Source organism: Colobus angolensis, unplaced genomic scaffold (genome assembly GCF_000951035.1).
Source record: "Colobus angolensis palliatus isolate OR3802 unplaced genomic scaffold, Cang.pa_1.0 Scaffold150, whole genome shotgun sequence".
Taxonomy (NCBI): Eukaryota; Metazoa; Chordata; class Mammalia; order Primates; family Cercopithecidae; genus Colobus; species Colobus angolensis.
The window spans coordinates 2727557-2750119 of NW_012114600.1; the positions used below are offsets into that span (position 1 = coordinate 2727557).

At 36.4% G+C, this 22563-nt stretch overlaps 1 protein-coding gene across 3 annotated transcripts in view; it reads left to right on the top strand.

The window, feature by feature from the left end:
* NELL2 (NEL-like 2 (chicken)) overlaps window positions 1–22563 on the top strand; it is a 436529-nt gene that overhangs the window by 214487 nt on the left and 199479 nt on the right. For all 3 annotated transcript variants that reach the window (XM_011936068.1, XM_011936067.1, XM_011936069.1), the window contains one exon: window positions 6285–6413. In XM_011936068.1, coding sequence (XP_011791458.1) covers window positions 6285–6413 — 129 coding nt within the window. The remainder of the gene's footprint in view (window positions 1–6284; window positions 6414–22563) is intronic.

The following is a 22563-nucleotide window of genomic DNA, read 5'->3' on the forward strand; positions in this document are numbered from 1 at the left end:
GTCCACTCAATAGGGAGTTTTTAAATCTCAGTTTGTGTGAGGCTCTTTAGGAATTACAAAATGGCTTAAGACGTGGTCTGCCCTTCAAGGAGCTTTCAGGGTAACTCTGCAGTAATGAGCAACACTTCTAAAAAGAACTATGATCACTTGGACATTTAATAAGGACCATAAGAGTTTTCATTCTCACAGTGCCTAAGTCAGTGCCTTACGCAAAGCATGTGTGTAATTTGATATGAATCAAGAATGCTCTTTGGATTTAGTCCTCCTGTTTGCAGCTTGACTAGAATGTCTTTGGCATCCAAACATAGGTAGTCCATATCAGTGTTTCTTAAACTTAAATATACATATGACTAACTTAGGCATCTTATTGAAATGCAGGTTCTCATTCAGTAGGTCTGGGGTCAGGCCTAAGAATCTGAATTTCTACAGAAAAGCTCCTAGGTGATGCTAATGCTGTTGGCAAGCAGGACCACACTTTTAGTAGTTCACTATTGCTGCAAAAAATTTATCTATTGCTGTTCCAAATCTCAGTGGATTAAAGCAATGGTATTGTGGGTCAGGAATTGGCTAGGTGATTCTTTTGCTCCATGTTGTGTTAACTGGGGTCATTCAATGCTGTAGGGCTGGAAGCCAGGCTTGGCTGGTAAGTTCAGGATGGCCTCACTATATGTTGGTCACCTTGGTAGGAATGGTTAGAAGGCTGAGCACAGCTGGTGCTCCCTCCCTCTCTGCATAATCTAAGGACCTGTTCCCATGGTCTCTTCAGCAGGGTAATCATCAAACTTCTTAAATGGTGGCTCAGGCCTTCAAAGACTAGGTCTGCAACTGGCACCCCATCACTTCTATCACACACAGTTGGGCAAAGCACTCAAAGGCAGCCCACATTCAAGAGAAGGGGAAAGAGACCTCACCATAGATAGGAGTGCTGCAAAATTGTGGCCACTTTAAATAGCTGTCTTTAATGAATACCACAGATGTCCAAGGGCTATACAGAAATTACGGAGATGAATAGCATAGAAGTTAGTCAAGGGTGAGTAGGATAAGATTTGGGTAAAAAGCTGAAATAGGGCCTCTATGATATCAAGAGAAACCTTAACCACATCTATTTCTTTTTAAAAGAGTTCTAATATATTATGAAAAGCAAGTTAATACATGGAAAAGGCTAGTAAAATTGTGTTATATTTAAATTATGTACAGTTAAAAAATGTGTTTACACAGAATACTTAAAAATATAATGATAGACTATACCATGGCTAATACTTCCTCCACCAGAGATTCTGATATAACTGATATAAGAGGAGTGGGGCCTTGGCATTACTATTTTTTAAAAATCCCTGATAAATTATTTTTTGCAGCTAGGATTGTGGACCACTGGCTTAGATAATCTTCAAACTGAAATTGGACAGGTTGTCCCTTCTTGAAACATTTAGCACCATTTTTAGTAAACATTGCATTAATTTCCGACTTCAAATATGTAAAATAAACATATGTTCTCCTGGCATTTTCTAACTTTCAAACTAAAAGAAGCCAAGTTTTCAAGGCTTAAATTTTTGGTCAACTCCTAAAGATATGTTGTGACAAATTCATTTGTAGTAAAATTGACCTCCTGTTTGCAGGCCTGTTTGTATAGTGTTAAAGATGGTGTGTTCACATCTGAAAGAGTAAATTGTTGGACAACAGTTAGTAAATATTCACTTAGAGCAGAGCATGAGATGAAGTGTTGACCTTTTCATAGAGGCTCAGCCAGTGGTTGGAAACTAAGCTCTACCCTGAAGTCAGGCTCCAAATTGCTAGGCGCTAAATCAAATTCACCCAGGACTGTGTTCTAGGTACCCTGTAGCTAGCCGTCTTCTGTAGCAGCAGATCAGAAGAAATGTAGCAGAAAACTTTTCCACGTTTTTCGAATTAGCCCTTTCAAGGAAGCTTATAACAGATTACCACGTGACAGAGATTCAGCGATTCAGTGAGGATTCTGATTTAGAAAGATACAGAAATAATGTGGATAACTTTTATATCCACAGTCCTTCTGGTTCTTCTCCTCCTCCTTGGCAACCACTTTGTCTGCCTGCAAGATCATTAAGCCTTATTCACTAGATGTCCATCCTTAATTTATTATTTATTTCATCTCAACTCATAATTATAAGCAATAGGGGCATCCACATGCAGAAGGCTGAGTTAGTGTCAGTTCTCCTCTCCCTGGGAGACTTCTGGATAACCCATAGTTTCCCATATTATTCAATTATCACCTTCATGATTCTGGCTATGTATATATTACTAATACCATTATATAGTTAATTTTTAAATACTTACTCTTAATCAACTCACTTTTAAAAGATTTAGTTTTATTCCCAAGTGGCGGTAGCCATGAAATAATAGAATTATTTACTAGATCTGTGTATTTCTTATACACATTAAAAGAAATCCATTGGTGTTAGTATTTTTCTATGTTCATCCATATACATGAGATACACTTTGGGAAACACTAGGATAATCCATTATCTTGCAAACAATACCTAGATTAAGTTAGTATTCTTTCATGTATAAGTGATAGAACATCCAATTCAAGTGTAACCGCAAAAGATGGAATATGTAGGCCCAATAAGCAAAGGGTAAATTGGCTTCAGGTGTAGCTTGATTCCACTCTCAAATCTCATCCCTTTGTCTTGATGCATCTCTCAGTTTATCTCCTGTGAGGTAGCTTTGTTTTCAGGCTCAATGTGTTCTCAGCTATACCCCCACATTCTTACGCTCATATCATTATGCCATTCAAGTAGGTGGAAGAAAAAGCTCAGCATTCTCGTAAACTGAATAAAAATCCCAGAACTGAGTTTCAGTCGTCTTCATTAGCTTGAAGTAGATAATATGCCCTGACCTGAAGAAATTATTGTGTCCAGGCCAGTGGACTGCATTGACTGGTGTGGCTGTATCCTGTGGAGGCGTAGAGTTCATTTTCTTTTAAGCATCTGGGCTGAAAGTAGGGGTGAGTGATTCTTCCACAGTATAACTAGGTTATTCTTTTTTTCCACAAAAAAAGAAATAGATGCCTTTAGGCAAAACCTATAAATATTCACCACAAAATTATTGTATACTCTTTCTCTTGATAATTATGTATTACCATTATATATATATACTGTTCTTATTTACACATAATCTTTTGTATCCATCCTCCCCTACTTTTCCAGTTATACAGGAATGCATGTTTATATTTTACCAAAAGGTCTACACTTAATAGAAGAACACAGAACTTTATGTAACTTTGTAAAGCTTGCAAAGGGATTAGAGAACATGATATCCTTGAAGTTAAAACCTAAAGAAGGAAATCAAAGAAAGGCTAGGTTGTATTAAATAATTGGTTCATCCATCTGTCTATAAGAAATATTTGAATTTTCTTTTATGGATCTCAACATATTTAATTTCAGCTTATTAGTAGTGCTCTAATAACTTTAGTTATTAATAAATAATATGTTATTATGCTTTTACATAGATAATTTCATTTGAACCTCCCATATTGCAAGGTAGTTATTATACTAATTTTTATAGGTGAGAAAAACTGAAGGCTTAGAAAGGTTAATTAATGTATAGTTAATAATTTACACAGCAAGTAAGTGGCAGAGATCAGATGTAAACTCAGGCCTGCTGACTCCAAAAGCCAAGCACATATGAATGGAAATGCAACTAAGAAGATAATAGGATTATGTTACCAACCCATACTCTGATTTGTTTAAAGCTATTCCCTATAGATCAGAAGCAACCCACTTGAAATCAAGTCTGAATTTTCCACCCATCAGTTGTTAGCCTTTTGACCCTAGCATTTTGCAAAATAGCCAGTAGATTCAATCAACTTATCTGTTGGAAGAATGAATCAAAATAGCTGACATTGTTTATAGTAAATTGGAATTTGAATGACTGAAATTTTAATTTTTCAAGTATTTGTGTTTTTAAAAACTCATATGGTAAAAAGCAAGGCACTTCCTAATTTTTACCTACAACAGTGAAAGTTGGATCACACTGTTATCTTACAGTGAGAAAATTCTTGCAGCAATGAAACTCTGCATAGTGTATGTGTGCAAGATGTTTAGTGCTGAGATGAGAGGTCTCACCATTACTGAAACAGAACTGAAAATGGATGATAATAGAGGTGGCATATCGCATATGGCATAGATAATATTGAGCAGATTCCAAGATGGGAGAGGAGAAAATTCAACCAAGTGAAAAGCTGAAGGAAGGTTTTGAAAAAAAGATGTAAGAGAAATGGTATCCATTCTTAGTCACAGTCCTCTGAAAGTTGTTTGAGACAGTACAGGTAAAATTATGCAGAAATTTAACACTGTGTTAGAGCTTTGTTTCTTAATACTCTGTGTATCTTAAGGGGTAGTCTATTTTTTAGTAACTTTGTTTTAATATAGAATAAATATAAAGTGGTTTTTGAAGCCTTTTTAGTTAGTTTGATGTTGTGCTGAGCTATTGGAATAGAGAGTGAAGATCACTTTTTAGCTGAAATTGTTCTCCCTCAGGCATTATGAAAAGACAGTGGAATACATTTGAAGAAATAGCATCTCAATTTAGCTATTTAAAGAAGAAGGAAATAAAAAGATCCTAGGAGAAAGCATTTTTAACTTTTGCTCTTCTTAAGAATTTTACTTTTAAATGTACAGCCTTAATCATGACAATTTAGATTGTGAAGACTCTTGTTGAAAGAAGCTAAGTTGCCAAGTATTTTTAAATGCTGTTATTGACTGTATTTTTCTGGACTTAATAAACCTGTATTTTATTTTATTTTATTTTATTTTATTTTTGTAGAAATCACTGAGTCATTTGATTGTTTTTCTACTGTTTTTTAATGGCATTATTACATTTTTGGAACATTACTGTTCTTAAGGGTTATTAAGTTGTACCAATAATATTTTACTATACATCATAGTTGCATTAATAGGGAGTGTGTTTTAACTCTGGAATTATAATCAGAATGAAGACCAATTTGATTACAGATAAGATGAACCAATTTAGTACTTCCATCTATATGATTTTCTCAAGTAAAAGTCTTCTTGCCTATAGGTAGATCAGATTATTCTAAGATACATGAAATATACCTTTTTAGTCGTTTTTGTTGTTGTTGTTGAGATGGAGTCTTACTATTTTGCCCAGGCTGGATTGCAGCAGCGCAATCTTGGCTCACTAGAACCTCTGCCTCCTGGATTGAAGCAATTTTCCTGCCTCAGCCTCCAGAGTAGCTGGGATTACAGGCACCTGCCACCATGCCCAGCTAATTTTTGTATTTTTAGTACAGATGGGGTTTCACCATGTTGGCCAGGCTGGCCTCCACCTCCTGATCTCAAATGATCCATCTGCCTCAGCCTCCCAAAGTGCTGGGATTACAGCTGTGAGCCACTATGCCCAGCCACTTTTTTTTTTTTTTTAACATAGGCTAAAATAGTAATCCATTAGAAAGTGCAAAACTAGATAAATAACATACATCAAGCAATTTAGAAATGGGTGAATGATATATAATTATGTAATTTCCATTAAATATGGATTCCAGTTTTGAAGACTTCATTTCAGCATCTTAGATGATCTTTGAACAAGGGATTCAGACCACAAAAAGAGATCTTGAGAAATTGCACATGATTGCTGTCACTGTTTATAAAATGTTCCATTTTTCTTTTCTCTCATAAAGACTCAGATCTGTGAAATCTCTGTATTTCTCAAAATTTTTCTTCCTCTTTAAAGTGAACATACTTTGCCTTGCAGATTTCTAGAGAAAATTAGATTAAAGTGATGTAATATTCATCTTTAACACATTTAGAAAGTTTTTTTTTTTTTTTGGATGCTAAGCTGTCTAATTTCTTAAATATACAATAGGTGCATTACATCTGATTTGGTTAGTTTTACCCACAGGTGTTGATAATGTTGAACCTCCAGTTACCAGATTACCTTCTCATTGTGTTACCTTCTATGTTATAAATCTTTATTTTGAACCCTAATAATATTTCTTTTTTCAGATACTTGGAGATTTATAATTAGAATATTAGAGACTAGATAGCATTTATAAAGTCAAAAACCAAAGAAGAAATAGAGTTAACTTGAAATAGAAATTAATTGAGTTAAATGTAAAGAAGAACTTTTTGGTATTCACCGCATGTGATTCTTCTGTAAATGTTGATGAAGATACTAATTTAAAAATTATTTAGCAAGTCATAGCTTCAAAATTAAAGAAAATATTAAGTAGGAAAATTTGCATTGTCATAGTTTCATTTACCTTAATAAATTTCTTTTTTTTTCTGTAGGTTATGACTTTTGTTCTGAAAGGCATAACTGCATGGAGAATTCTGTCTGCAGAAATCTGAATGACAGAGCTGTTTGTAGCTGTCGAGATGGTTTTAGGGCTCTTCGAGAAGATAATGCCTACTGTGAAGGTAATCCTTGTAATGATGTGTAGTTCAGCTGTATAAATTTTCTAGGATTACTGCATGCAAAATTTATTAATTTCCCAGGTTGTCAAGTTGATGGTCCCATTAAAAGCGGTGAATTTAATTTGAAGCACATTAATCAGCTAAAAATAATTATCTTTCAAATTAAAGTTTTTCAGCTATCTGCTATATGTCAGACTAATAAGTTAATATGGCTGGTTTCTTGAATTAGAACAATTCTTCCACTGTGAAATTGCCTTCTTTTTTTCATAATTAGATATTCAGATAGCTCACATATTGACATGATTACTGTGGCTTGCAGTTAGAATTGTAGTCAGAGTTTTCCAGACAGTGTTGTGTAACAAAAGCAATCACTTAACAGGAAGATAAAGTGCCTACTGCTATTTTTGTTTGCTACTCTAAGTAATCTAAGTGATTGTATTCGTGCTCTGTAGTGTTTAGTAAATAGTTCCAGTGGAGTAAATCATTTTCTAGTTACTTTTAAAAATCTTAACTAATACCCAAGATTGTTTATTCTCTCGTGGAAAGTGTCTACATACAGTGAGCAGACCCATGACATTTTCAAATGCTGTGGCTTTGACTCTTCCTGAAGAAGTCCATGAGATGTGTTAATTTATTATTTCCCTGAGGTATGGATTTGAATCATTCCTGTTAATTGTGTAACTAGCTAATGGGTTCTACAAACCAGAACATTGATTTGGAGGTGTTTGGGCATTCAGAGAAAGTTTTGGAGACTTCTAAACTTACCCATTCAACATGTCAAGCATGTGCCATAGATCTGTGGAGATGGAAAACCTCAGGTATAAATACACAGGTTCTGTTTAGCTTCAGGATGATTTGTTGGCTCTTGGGAAACCAACTTCTGTTGTTTCCCTTAGCTTTAAATCGTTTTTTCTTTTTCTTAAAAATCTGTATTCATTTTTTAAATTGACCTTTGGATCAAAATATTTCTTTAAATGCTACTGATTCAGTCGTAAAAGGATCATTCCAGTTTTGCAGAAGAAAATAAATTAAAAAATGGGGAAGGCTTCCCTTCCCCATTCATAATGCAGATTTATTTAAAATTCCTCATCTTAAAAGATTTTACATAAAAATGGATTTTTACCCTTATGTAACATAGAAGTAAACTTTCTTAGGAAACTAATGTATTTTCATTATAATATTTGAGATTTCTAACACGTAACAAGGCCCTTTGATATTGTTTATATGTATAACATGAAACTACATGATTCATGTGATATTTTGTTTTGAATTTTACTTATATGATTATTACTTTTTAAAAATTTTTGAGCTGCTTTTGATGCTATTAAGTATATTCAATCATGTAATAAATATTTAGTGAGCACCTACTGTGTCCTGAACATTTTTCTAGGCTTGGTGTAAAGTGGAGTAAATGGTGAACAAGACTTACAAATATCCTGTGCTCAGGAGCTTTACGTTCTGGGGGTAAGACAGAGAATTACTGGGTGACCATAGAACTAGAGAAGACAATTTCGGGTAGTAAAAATTAATAGGAAGAAAATGAAACAGGATGATGCACTAAAGATTGGCTGGGGATTTATTCAGAGTGGTCAACCTCTGGGGCAGGGAGCGAGGGGAGAGTAGTGGTTAACCTGAGACTTGATGGTAAGAAAGGAAACAGCCATGTAATAATCTTGGATAGAACATTTCCACCAGAAGAATAAAAAGTGGGAATGAGCTTAGAATGCTCTAGGAACAAAATGAAGGAAAATGTAGTGGAGCAGACAAATCAAGGCAATCCTGTTGGAGAATTAGGCAGGGGCCAGGTAATGTAGGAAAGTTTGCAAGGATTTCAGAGTTGCATCAAGGAGGACAGTGATATGCTCAGCCTTGTATTGAAAAGGAGAGTTCTGGCTCCAGTGTGATAGGTGAACTATGGTGTTGGGTGTGGTGGGGAGCAGTGGAAATTGGAGACCAGTTGGAAGGCTATTGCAGTAGTTCAGGTAAAGATGTTGATGGCCTGGATAAGGAAAGCTATAGGAGGTGAAGAGGAGTGAGGTATATTCATTCATAGTACATTTTGAAAGTAGAGCCAAAAATACTTGCAGATAGTTTGTTGTGGTGTAGAATTGATCAAGAGGAGCCGAGGTTTGGAATCTGAGCAACACATGGATGGCATTGCCGTTTATTGAGACAGGAAAGAAGTTAAGGAAAGGGGCCAGATATTTAGATTACCTTACTTGCTTAAATTATTTATCAGTGAAACTTACTGAAAATTGGCCTAATCATAAAGACCAACTCAGTTTTTATCTGGAAGTGTTCTGGATAAAATCTGTGGCACAGATTGGCAGCTGTTTTCATCTTGAATGCACTATACAATGACAGATGTTTTACAACTTTATACTAATTGTCATTTGAATATATAATCTTCAAAACATAAGAAACTGATGGAAAAATTTGTTGAACATATTGATATAATCAAATTCAAGATATCTTGACATTTTTTATACATAAGGACTTCTAATATATCTTTTGTTATTTAGTCCAAATAACAAAATATTATTCAGGATTTGAATAATTCTTATCAAATATGGTTTTTCCTTTGATTGTGGCATGGTTGCTAACTTTGAAGATGTTTTGACTTCTTAGAAGGAACACCCTTTTAAACATTTTTAATGCAATTTTTGCATGTTACATATTTGGTCCTTAAAAAAATTACACTTGTGATTATACATAAAAATAAGCAAGCTGTTGTTTGTAAATAACATACAATTTTATTTACTAAATCTGTGGGGTTGTTTAATGATATGACTGTAATTGAGACTACTGATTTTTACTGCAGTTTTCTTGATCATGGTTATTATAACACTGGTAACCATTGGAGTTCATTCATTCATTCAATAAATATTTTTTAACTACTTACTTTGTGCAAAGTTAGAGATATGGGTAAAGCAGTAAATTAGATATACATGACTAATATTCTGTCAGGCAAGAAAGAGAATTAACAGGCCATTTCATTACACCAAAGAACATTTCATTGCAAATGTGGCAACTATTCTAAAAGAGAAGTAGGTTAATAGGGCATGTAATCTGGGTGGTGGGGTTAGGGAAAATTTTGTTTGGACGAGAAGAGATTTGAAGGGTAAGTAAAAGTCAGGGAGGCATGGAAGGAAGAGTAGAAAAGAAGAGAATCCCTTATATGGGTAAATCAGCATGTCTAAGGGCTTTCAGGTAGAAAGAAGGACTTTTTAGGAACCAAGGGAAGGTCAGTAGCAGAGATCACAGGAAAGGTGCCCAGTGAGACTGATGATGAGAAGCAGGATCTTAAAGGTCACACTAAAGATTAGGAGTTTCATGTGAAGAACAAGGGGCAGCTAATTAAAGATTTTAAGCCGAGAAGTGTCATAATCACACTCGTGTTTTAAACATATCACTCCAGCTGTAGGATGAACGGGAGTAAGGCTGGATGCAGGCAAACCAGTGGGCGAAAGCCAGTGAGGGCTTGTCTTAAAAATAGAAGTGGAAATGTGGATGCATCTAAGAGCATTTGAGAGGTAAAACCAGCCATTCTTGATTAATTGGTGATAGCAGATGATGAGGAGAGAGGTTTAGAGGTTGATTCCCAGGTTTCTGGACTAATAAACAGGCAGATGTTGGCGCTGCTCACTTAGGGAACAGATTGAGTGAGAAAATCATGATGGATTTGGAGTGCCTATGGGACATCTAAGTTGAGTAACTAGTTGAATATACTTCAATTTGGCATTAAGGGAAGTTTAAGTTAGACAAAAAAATTGGAATTCTTTGGCATCTAAATGTTAGTTGAGGAGATGGAAGGGATTGCCTAGAGAGTTTTGAGCAACACTTGAGCATTTTATAGAAAACATGATTTGGTGATGGTGATAGCAAAGTCATGGCTGAAATTTAAGAGGAAAGAGAAGAGAAGGTGGTGTCACAGAAGCCAAGAGAAGAGAGAATTTCAAGAAGAAAGTGGGATGTGTCTGAGAGATCAAGAAAAATGAAGACTGAAAGATGTCCTTTGCGTTGAACCTCACAGATGACACTGAGGACAGCAATAGTGATTTTGGTGCAAAGTTGGTGATACAAGCCAGTTTGGAGTACATTGAATATTGTCTAAGGGGATAAAATGAATCTGAAGAAGGGAGAGGGCTTCTTCTAGATGTTTGCCTACAAAGGGATGGAGAAAGAAAGTAGCTTAGGGGACCTGAAGCTAAAGAAGGAATTTTTCTGCCCTACCCACTTTTTCTTATTTAACTTCTGTACCGTTTGCCCTTGCCGCAGTATCTCAGCCAGGTAGATGATAACTTCTTGTTCTTCAGTGAGTTTTACAACGCCTCAGATATTTATAAACATAGTTTAATATTAGGATTTTATGACAGCATGACTTCTCTAGGTTTTCTGTATAAGGGATCTAGAATGTCTGGAAGTATATTGGCCTACTTAGTTTTTTGTTAACTACATGCTTATCACATTTCTCTTTAAAAAATTGTATATTCATCTCCATCCATCCATCTCATCTCCTATAGATTTCTTTCTACGTTTTTAAATATTTTACCTCACATTTGGTATTTTGTCAGTACATCTAAGATATAAAAGTTTTCAAAAATTATGTTGGACATCCTGGTTTTCAGACTGCTTTTTTGCTACATGTCTTTACTTGATAGTGAAAATTATGGGATCTTTTGATGTTTTGATTATATCTTCTTTCCTCACATTCCACTATTCAGTATTATGTTAGGGTTATCTTGGCATTCTATTTTAGATGGTGGCTTCCAGATTCATTTTGTAAGTTTCTTTCCTCAGCACATAATAGTTGCTGGGGATGACAGCTGTGTCAGTCCAATAGCGCATTACGATGAAGATTTTTGTGATTTCCAAACTTCTTAAAACCAGTGGCGTTTTTCCTATCTAAGCCTTTGACATTATACCAAGAACAGGAAGAGTCCTGCAAAAGTGAGTCATTTATATGATTGCATACCACACATAATTATAAAAAGTGGTAATTGATGGCTTATTAATGAATTTTAAAGTAAATTTGTGAAATTAACAAGAATATGGGAAATAGTTCAGTATAGTCTGACCCCACCTCCAAGTACCTAATTTCTTATTGATAGCCTAGTTTCTCTTGAATTCATTCAATCTCTTTCATTGTGATTCCTGCCTCCAGGTGTCATTTTTCACTTCATGTCACCATCTGTTTAGACACTCTGCCTCCTTTGTCTCTTCCCACTCCTAACCAACCAGGACCCACTCTCCAGATTAACATTCATAAAACATCATTTATTCTACTTGAGTGTTCCCAGTGCCTTCTTCTTGCTCACCACATCAAGTTCGAACTTCTCTGCCCAGCTTCCAGGGCTGTATGTCACCTGGTCGCACGTAGCCATTTATCCATTAGCCTTGAGCAGGTCACCTATCAAGATCATTTCTTTTGCTGATAATGATTCATCTGAGTTATGAATTGAATTGTGTAATTGTGTTACCCTCACACCCCAGCCCACATTTACATTCTCATTTTAACCATGAGCATCTCAGAATGTAACCTTATTTGGAAATAGGAATATTGCAAATTTAATGTGTTAAGATGAGATAAAATCACGCTGGAGAAGGGTGAGACCCTACTCCAGTATGATCGCTTTCATTATAAAGAGGAGAAATTTGGATACAGACACATAGGGAAATTATCATGTGAACATGAAGACAGAGATCAGGATGATATGACTGTAAGCCAAGGAAAACCAAAGATCACTAGCAAAGCACCAGCAGCTAGGTGAGGAGCATGGAACAAATTGTACTTCACAGCCCTCAGGAGGAACCAACCCTGTCAACACCTTGATTTTGGACTTCTAGCCTCCAAAACTGGGAGACAATGAGTTTCTGTTGTGCAGGACACCCTGTTTGTGGTACTTTATTATGGCAATCCTAGAAAACTAATACAATCTGACAGAAATGCCTTTAGCTTTTTGACTTAACAATTCATGATTTAATCATTCTTCTAGACTCTGCTTGATTTTTATCTTCTCTGGGAAGAATTCCTGATGAATTTATTGTGTGCATATACTTTCTCATATTCTCTTTTTATTTTATCTGACTGAACAATTAGTACTTTATACTACTTTATATCCAGTTGTTCAGCTGGAGTATACAACACATCCTCAGATAACATCATTTCATTTAATGTTGTTTCATTATAATGTTGATGAGAAAAAAATATTCCTGACTGAGGCCACAGTCTGTGTGGAGTTTGCACATTTTCCCTATGTCTGTGTGGATTTTCCCGGATACTCCAGTTTCCTCCACACCCCAAAGCTGTGTATGGTAGAGTCACTGGTGTGTCTAAATGGCCCCAATGTCAGTGAGTGTGGGTGTGTGTCAGTGGTTTTATGATGGAACGACATCCTGGAGAGGGCTGGTTCCTGCCTTGTCTCCTGGGCTACCCGGTCAGGCTCCAGCCATGAACTGGAATAAGTGGGTAAATAATTATCTTACTTGTTTTTATTAATGGTTCTTAAATGTATGTATAGCTCACGTTTATTTCCATGTTTAATATTAGAAGTGTTTTGGTCTTTAGTTTAGAAGTTTGGTGATGTTCCTGTGACGAGAAATACGCTGAAATAACTTAACACTTATTTATAGCCATTAGCCTATGTTAAAGTTGGTTACATTCATTGTATGCCATTTCACTTAAAGTTGCTGTTTCCAAGAGCCTACCTATGTTAAGCAAGGAGGCCTTACTGTACTTTATTATATACTGTGTTATTTATTCATTCAGATTTCAATATATGTATCTGTGTATACTTCTCTCAACTATAAGTGCCTAGTGATCACAGCCTGTTTATTTTCCTTGAATTCTCACAAACTTCTAAAATAGAGGCAATGTAGAGCTTAAGAAAGATTTGTTGACTGATGGTCTGAAGTGCTTAGATATTCTGAACTGATGGGCACCGTTAGGCTGACTCATCACTAAAGATTGACTCGGCAAGCACTGAGTTTATTGAGTTGCATTTGTACTATATATAAGAAAATCTAATCACGGTACTGACTTTTGTAGCTAAAAAGGGATTCAGTTTTAAATTGATTTCTGTTGGGCTTTAAAAATTATTCTGAATGGTGCAAGAAAAGGAATTTGTTCATTCATAAATGTTCATTATTTATTAAATTATATGTGCACTGATAAATAACATACACATTCAAAGGACCTCAACTATTAGAAGTTTCCCCATCTTCACAATTGCTTTTACAGAACACTCATTTTTTTCCTAAGATTTGAATTCTACCTAAAATTTGCAAAGCAACTCACTTCAACATGAAATATCTGGTATGTGTAAGGTGCGTAATAAATACCAGTTGACCCTGAACATGGGAATCTTAGTAAATATTCGTTTACTAAGCACCTGTGATGTGCCAGAGTTGGAATCCTCAAAAATTAACTAGTAAGTTTTTATATTTAGACATCTAGTTCAAATATCTATTTTTTAAGCTTCATCCTTTACATCAATAAAAACATTGATTTCTCCCGCCTCATTCCTGTCCTTTTAATGCTATCTTTTGGCTAATGATACCTCTTCCACCCTCTTTCTTGTTCTGCATTTCAGGGAATTCTAACCTATGTACAAAGTAATGTGAGCAAAACTGTGGTTCTTTGGAGGCATTTAAAATGCTTTTCACATATCATGGGTTTTTGTTTGTTTTTGAGGCAGGATCTGACTCTTTTGCCGAGGCTGGAGTGCAGTATTGCAGTCATGGCTCACTGCAGCCTCAACCTCTTGCGCTCAAGCAATCCCCCCACCTCAGTCACCCAAGTAGCTGGGACTACAGGCATGCACCACCATGCCTGGCTAATTTATTTTCTTTTTAAATCTTTTTTGGAGAGACATGATTTCACTGTGTTGCCTAGGCTGGTCATATATATGATCTTATTTCGTCCAACAGGCCTATGATGATGAAAGCTTTATTATAATCTATTTTGTAGTTTAGAAAACTAAAGAGCTTGCATATCAAACGACTCCTTCAAAATCATGTACCCAGGCAGCAAACAGTAAATTCAGGGTTCAGATTCATGTCATCTGTCTTCAAATTCTGAGGACTTTTTCTCTTTACCACTTTTAATTAATTTTGTATAGACAGAGTCTCACTCTGTTGTCCAGGCATGGTTGATATGCAGTGGCATGATCATGGCTCACTAAAGCCTTGAATTCCTGGGTAAGCGATCCTCCCACCTCAACCTCCTGAGTAGCTGAGGCTTACAGGCGTGTGCCTTCACACCCGGCTAATGATTTTTACTTTTGGTAGAGGTGGGGTCCTGCTTTGTTGCCCAGGATGGTCTCAAACTCCCGGGCTCAAGTGACCATTCCACTCCACCTTCTAAAGCGCTGGGATAACAGGCGTGAGCCATTATGCCGAGACTAATTTATTTATTAAATATTGAATCTAATTCTTTTTATAAGAAAGAGTAGCATAAGATTTTTCTTTAGAAAGGCATTTTTAATTATAGTTAGCTACTTTAAAAATTGAATGCTTCTTTTTTTTGAGACGGAGTCTCACTCTGATTCTGTATTTCATCCAGAAAGCAGCACATTGCCATTAGAGAAATCATGTAACCAACATCCTTTGCTCCCGCACTTTCTCCCTCTTTCCCTCCCTCTCTCCTTTCCTCCCTCCCTCCTCTCTTTCCTTCCTTCTTTTCTTCCTTCCTCCCTCCCTCATCCTCCCTCCTCAGTCTCTTCCTCCGCCCCTCCCTTCCTTCCTCCCTCCCTTCCTTCTCCCTCCCTCCCTTCTCTCCTTCCTTCCTTCCTTCCTTCCTTTCTTCCTTCCTTCCTTCTTCCCTTTTACCCCTCTGTCTCCTTTCTTCTCTTTTTTTTTCAGCTGCTTACCATCTCACAACTAACTTGTTTAGTGATGAATTCCTGACACAACCATATTTGCATATGATTAACTGAGATATAGAGGAAATCTGAAAGGATTCCTTTAAGAGTAAGATGAGCGATAGCCTCAGAAAGTTGCTCCAAGAGATATGAAAGGAAAGCTACAGAATGAACTCAGTTCTCTGATTGCAAACCCAGCACACAAGTCCCTGCTGGATCTAATGGGAGGCTTGCTAACAGCTAGGATAAATAACCTAGAGAACTGAGCCCTATGGGATTAATTAGGGAACTCTAGCAGACACTGTCACTTTCAAAACTGTCATTAATGATGCACTCTCTGTGGTATACTATGGTAGAATTTCTTAAATAAATAAAACAAAAAGTCTAAGGATACTGTATTAGTCAGGGCTCTCCAGAAAAACAGAACCAATAGGATGTGTGTGTGTGTGTGTGTGTGCACGTGCGTTGTATATTATATGTATGTGAGATTTATTATTATAAGGAATTGGCTGACATGACTATGGAGATTGACAAGTCCTAAAATCTGCAGTGGGCAAGCTGGAGACTCAGGAGAGCCAGTGGCATAGTTTCAGTCTGAGTTCAAAGGCCTGAGATTTGAAGACTCAATGGTATAAGTTCCAGTTTGAGGTTAGGGGAAGAAGACCAACGTTCTAATTCAAGGACTTAGGCAGATGAAATTTCCCTCTTACTCAGTCTTTTTGTTCTATTCAAGTCTTCAATTGATTGTATGAGGTCTGTCCTCATTAAGGAGGGATAATCTGCTTTACTCAGTCTACAGATTCATATGTTTAATTGCATCCAGAAACACCCTCACAGACACACCCAGAATAACGTTTGACCAAATGTCTGGTTACCACCTGGCCTAGTCAAGTTGTCACATAAAATTAACCATCACAGGTAAAATTTAAAAGAGAGAGAGACAGAGAAGAGCAAAAGTATTTCTGAGGTTCCCAAATGTCATGACTTGACCTTTTAATGGCATCATCTATCCATTCAATCAAGTGGAAAAATTGCTACATAAAACAGCTTTCAGGATTAATATGATATATGGAAACATTAAAGTATTTTTAGGCTTTGAGGAACATCTATGTAACATATTTACAATGTTGAGGAAATAATGGATTTATTTTTTCATGAGAATCATTCCTTCTTCAATTAAAGAATTCTGTTATGGAAGTTCTGAAAATCCCTACTAAGTGACGTAGCTAAATTTGAACTTGCATTAGCTATTCATCTGGGCTCATTCATCATTTACTTTCTACAATGCTTCAACTTTCTCAGAGTCAAAACAATTTCCATTCATTTCTAGACTTGAACACCATTAAGATATTCAAATAAGAGAAAAGGACATTTTAAAATTCGAAGCAGAGGTCTCCTTTGATAGGAGAGGATTTTGAAATTTATAAATCAAACCTGATAAAAATGAAACCTTTCTAAATTTCTTCTTAGGCATGGTTTCTCATGCAAAGCTAATTGAAGACACAATCAATGCTATCCATATACAGGTATACCTTGGAGATATTGCTGGTTTGTTTCCAGACCACTGCAATAAAGCTAATATTGCAATAAAGCAAGTCACATAGACTGTTTTGTCTCCCACTGCATATAAAAATTATATTTACACTCTACTGTAGTCTTTTAAGTGTGCATGTCATTATGTCTTTAAAAATGTACTTATCTTAATTTAAAAATATTTTACTGCAAAAAATGCTAACAATCATCTGAGCTTTCAGAGAGTCATAATAATATTTTTCATGATGGAGGGTCTTGCTTCAATGTTGATGGCTGCTGACTGATCAAGGAGATAGTTGCTGAAGGTTAGGATGGCTATGGAAATTTCTTAAAATAAGATAACAATGAAGTTTGTCAATTGATTGACTCTTCCTTTCATGAGAGATTTGTCCATAGTATGCAATGCTATTTGATGGCATCTTATCTACAGTAGAACTTTTTTCAAAATTATAATCAATTCTGTTAAACCCTGCTGCTGCTTTATCAACTAAGTTTTTGTAATATTCTAAATTCTTGGTTGTCATTTCAACAATGCTTACAGCATTTTTACCAGGAGTAGATTTCATCTCAGGAAGCTACTTTCTTTGCTTATTCGTAAGAAACAATTTCTCATCTGTTCAAATTTTAACATGAGATTGCAGCAATTCAGTCACATCTTCAGGCTTCATTTCTAATTCTAGTACTCTTACTATTTCCACTGCATCTGCAGCTACTCCCTCTACTGAAGTATTGAACCACTCAAAGTCATCTATGAGTGCTGGAATCAACTTATTCCAAACTCCTGTTAGTGTTGTTATCTTGACCTCTTCCCATGAATCAAGAAGTTTCTTAGTGTTGTCTAGAATGGTGAATCTTGCCCAGAAGGTTTTCAATTTACTTTGCCCAGATTCATGAGAGGAATCACTGTCTATGGCAGCTACAGTCTTAAGAAATACATTTCTTAAATAATAAGACTATGAAGTGTAAATGACTCCTTGATTCATGAGCTGTAGAATGGATGTAGTGTTAGCAGCCATGAAAACATTAGTCTCCTAGTGCATTGCCATCAGAGCTCTTGGGTGACTAGGTACATTGTCAGTGGGCCACAATAATTTGAAAGGAATCCTTTTTTTTTTTTTTTTTTTTCCTGAACAGTAGGCTTTAAATCTTTAGTAAAACGTGGTATAAACAAAAGTGTGGCCATCATCTAGGCTTCATTGTTCCATTTATAGAGCACAGGCAGAGTAGTTTTAGCATAATTCTTAAGGGCCCCAGGGTTTTTGAAATGGTCAGTGAGCAATGGCTTCAACTTAACGTCACAACAACTGCATTAGCCCCTAACAAGAGAGTCAGCCTCTCCTTGGAAACTATGAAACCAGGCATTGACTTCTCTCTCTCTAGCTATGAAAATTCTTGATGGCATTTTCTTCTAATAGAAGGTCATTTTGTCTTGATTGAAAACTTGTTGTTTAGTATAGCTAACTTGGCCAATGGTCTTAGCTAGATCTTTTGAATAACTTGCTGCAGTTTGTACATCAGCACTTGTTGGTTCACCTTCCTCTTTTCTGCTATAGAGATGGCTTCTTTCCTTAAACATAATGAACTAACCTCTGCTAGCTTTAAACTTTTCTTCTGCAGCTTCCTCACCTCTCTCAGCCTTCTAGAATTGAAGAGAGTTAGGGCCTTGCCCTTGATTAGGCTTTGGCTCAACGGAATGTTGTGGTTGATTTTACCTTCCATCCATACTACTCAAACTTTCTCATGTCATCAATAAGACCATTTCACTTTCAGTAATTCGTGTGTTCTATGGAGTAACACTTTAATATTCCTTCGTTTGCATTTACAACTTGGCTAACTGGCTCCAGAGGCCTAACTTTTGGCCTGTATTGACTTTCAACATGCCTTCCTCACTAAACTTCGTCATTTCTCCCTTTTGATTTACAATGAGAGATGTGCAACTCTTCTCACTTGAACACTTATTAATTGGCCTAATTTCAATATCGTTGTATCTCAGGGATTAGAGTGGACTGAGGAAAAGGGGAGAGATGGGAATGGCCAGTCAGTAGAGCTGTCAGAACACACACAGTTATTGATTAAGTTTGCCATCTTATATGGGCACTGTTCTTAGTGCCATAGGAGAATTCAAATAGTAAAATCAAGATCATTATTCACAGGTAACCTTAACAGATGTAATAGTAATGAAAATTTTTGAAATATTGTGGGAATTCCTAAAACATGACATGGAGACATGAAACAAGCACCTGCTGTTGGAAAAATGGTGCTGGCAGACTTGGTCAATGTAGAGTTGTCACAAACCTTCAATTCGTAAAAAGCACATTATCTGTAGAAGGCAGTTGAAGTGAACGGCAATAAAACAAGGTATGCCTGTATTCTTCTTTCGAAACAGCTCCCCATAGTGGTGTGACTTTCATGGTCAGCTGATTTTTCCCCCCTCAATTTAGTGGCTTACCTATAGAATACTCATAATTATGTCTATTAGAGATCATGATTGCTTTGGATGCTATATAGGGAAGTAATAATAAATTAAGTCATCAATTAGTGATATAGCTGTATGTTAAATAGCACTAGGAACAAGCACTTTTTTCTGAGGTGGATCTACAGGTTCTTCTTGGGAATTTGATTTTTGACTGGTTTCTATCATCAGATATAATGTAGATAATCTTTATTCAGCATTCATTATTCACAGTATTTATTAAGCATATCCTATGTACCAGGCATATAATGGGTGTTGGTCATATAGTCATGAGCAAAACCCTCCTACTAGACCCCTGCGTTCATGGAGTTGACTTACTAGCAGAGGTGGCATCCTAAAATCTCTGCCCATTTTCCAGATGCACGTGGAAATGAGAAATGTGACTGATGGTTTTGTGCTTTGTTAAAAATAAGTAATCCTGTTTTTATACTCTTTTGGCAGTTTTTTTTTCAAGACCTCAGTGCTTGAAGTTCAACATTTGGTCCAAGGACCAGCAACATGGGCCACTATCTATGAGCTTGTTAAAAATGCAAAATCTTATACTTTATCTCAGTCCTTCTGAATCAGAATCTGCATGTTAACAAGATCTCCAGGTGATTTCTATGCATACAAAATTTGAAGAGAGCACGTTGTGGGTGTAGAGTTTATTAATTTATCATCTTAATAATTTGGTGGCTGTCCAATTTTTTTCAGCCATATGCTCAACTGGAGAGGAATTTTAGTGTTCACATTCTCAGTTTATTTTCATCAGTATAAAATTTAGTTTTCTAACATTGCACCTTAGAATGTGGTTCAGGCTGCATCAAAACCACCTGAGGATCTTATGAAAAATGCACATTCCTGGACACAACCTTAATACTGCTTGAGTGGGTCAGGGTTGGGTCTCAAATTTTTGCAAGCTTCCCAGGCAATTCTTATGCACATTAAAGTGGGAGAAGGACTATTTTTAGGCTAGTTTTACATTGATGTCTTTCTAAGGATGGATTTTTTTTTTATTATTATACTTTAAGTTCTAGGGTACTTGTGCATAACATGCAGGTTTGTTACATATGTATACTTGTGCCATGTTGGTGTGCTGCACCCATCAACTCGTCAGCACCCATCAATTCGTCATTCATATCAGGTATAACTCCCAATGCAATCCCTCCCCCCTGCCCCCTCCCCATGATAGGCCCCGGTGTGTGATGTTCCCCTTCCCGAGTCCAAGTGATCTCATTGTTCAGTTCCCACCTATGAGTGAGAACATGCGGTGTTTGGTTTTCTGTTCTTGTGATAGTTTGCTAAGAATGATGGTTTCCAGCTGCATCCATGTCCCTACAAAGGACACAAACTCATCCTTTTTTATGGCTGCATAGTATTCCATGGTGTATATGTGCCACATTTTCTTAATCCAGTCTGTCACAGATGGACATTTGGGTTGATTCCAAGTCTTTGCTATTGTGAATAGTGCCGCAATAAACATACATGTGCATGTATCTTTATAGCAGCATGATTTATAATCCTTTGGGTATATACCCAGTAGTGGGATGGCTGGGTCATATGGTACATCTAGTTCTAGATCCTTGAGGAATTGCCATACTGTTTTCCATAAGGGTTGAACTAGTTTACAATCCCACCAACAGTGTAAAAGTGTTCCTATTTCTCCACATCCTCTCCAGCAGCTGTTGTTTCCTGACTTTTGAATGACTGCCATTCTAACTGGTGTGAGATGGTATCTCATTGTGGTTTTGATTTGCATTTCTCTGATGGCGAGTGATGATGAGCATTTTTTCATGTGTCTGTTGGCTGTATGAATGTCTTCTTTTGAGAAATGTCTGTTCATATCCTTTGCCCACTTTTTGATGGAGTTGTTTGTTTTTTTCTTGTAAATTTGTTTGAGTTCTTTGTAGGTTCTGGATATTAGCCCTTTGTCAGATGAGTAGATTGCAAAAATTTTCTCCCATTCTGTAGGTTGCCTGTTCACTCTGATGGTAGTTTCTTTTGCTGTGCAGAAGCTCTTTAGTTTACTTAGATCCCATTTGTCAATTTTGGCTTTTGTTGCCGTTGCTTTTGGTGTTTTAGACATGAAGTCCTTGCCCATGCCTATGTCCTGAATGGTACTACCTAGGTTTTCTTCTAGGGTTTTTATGGTATTAGGTCTAACATTTAAGTCTCTAATCCATCTTGAATTAATTTTCGTATAAGGAGTAAGGAAAGGATCCAGTTTCAGCTTTCTACTTTTGGCTAGCCAATTTTCCCAGCACCATTTATTAAATAGGGAATCCTTTCCCCATTTCTTGTTTCTCTCAGGTTTGTCAAAGATCAGATGGCTGTAGATATGTGATATTATTTCTGAGGACTCTGTTCTGTTCCATTGGTCTATATCTCTGTTTTGGTACCAGTACCATGCTGTTTTGGTTACTGTAGCCTTGTAGTATAGTTTGAAGTCAGGTAGCGTGATGCCTCCAGCTTTGTTCTTTTGACTTAGGATTGTCTTGGAAATGCGGGCTCTTTGTTGGTTCCATATGAACTTTAAAGCAGTTTTTTCCAATTCTGTGAAGAAACTCATTGATAGCTTGATGGGGATGGCATTGAATCTATAAATAACCTTGGGCAGTATGGCCATTCTAAGGATGGATTTTTAAAAAATTAGTCTTGAGTCTTTATATGCTCCTGCCTAGAAAGATGAATTATTCGATCTCCAGTCATATATTTCTGTGTATCAGAGTGTTTTTTGTTTTAACCAGGGTTTCTCAAGCTCACACTGTTGACATTTTTTACTTGATAATTCTTTGTTATGTGGGGCTGTTCTGTGCATTGTAGGATGTTTAGCAGCATCTCTGATTTCTACCCACCAGATGCCAGTAGTACACCTGTGCCTGCCTGCATTCCTAGTTGTGACAACCAAAAATATTTGTGTTTATCAAATTTCCTCTGAAGAGTAAAATTGCTCTCAGTTGAGAATATTGGTTGAAACTAAATAAATAAAAGGAGCATGGTTGTATACGAATATGACTCCCACCCCAAGTATCTATTGTTACTATTTGGTTCTCTTGAGGGCTTAGGCTAAGGGTGAAGAGAGATTTATGTATGGGGACATAAGGGCTGCCTGGACCTGTGAGTTGATTTCAACACTCTATGGTGAGAGAGATATAATATGATGATGGGCAAGAGGAAAAACTCTTACATTTAATACAGAAACAAGCCTACTGAAGGACCTATAGGCTAAAGAACGAAACAAAATTAGGTATGAAAACTTTTATTTTTTTATTTTTGAGTCTTTCTGAATATGCTTCTGAAGAACTGA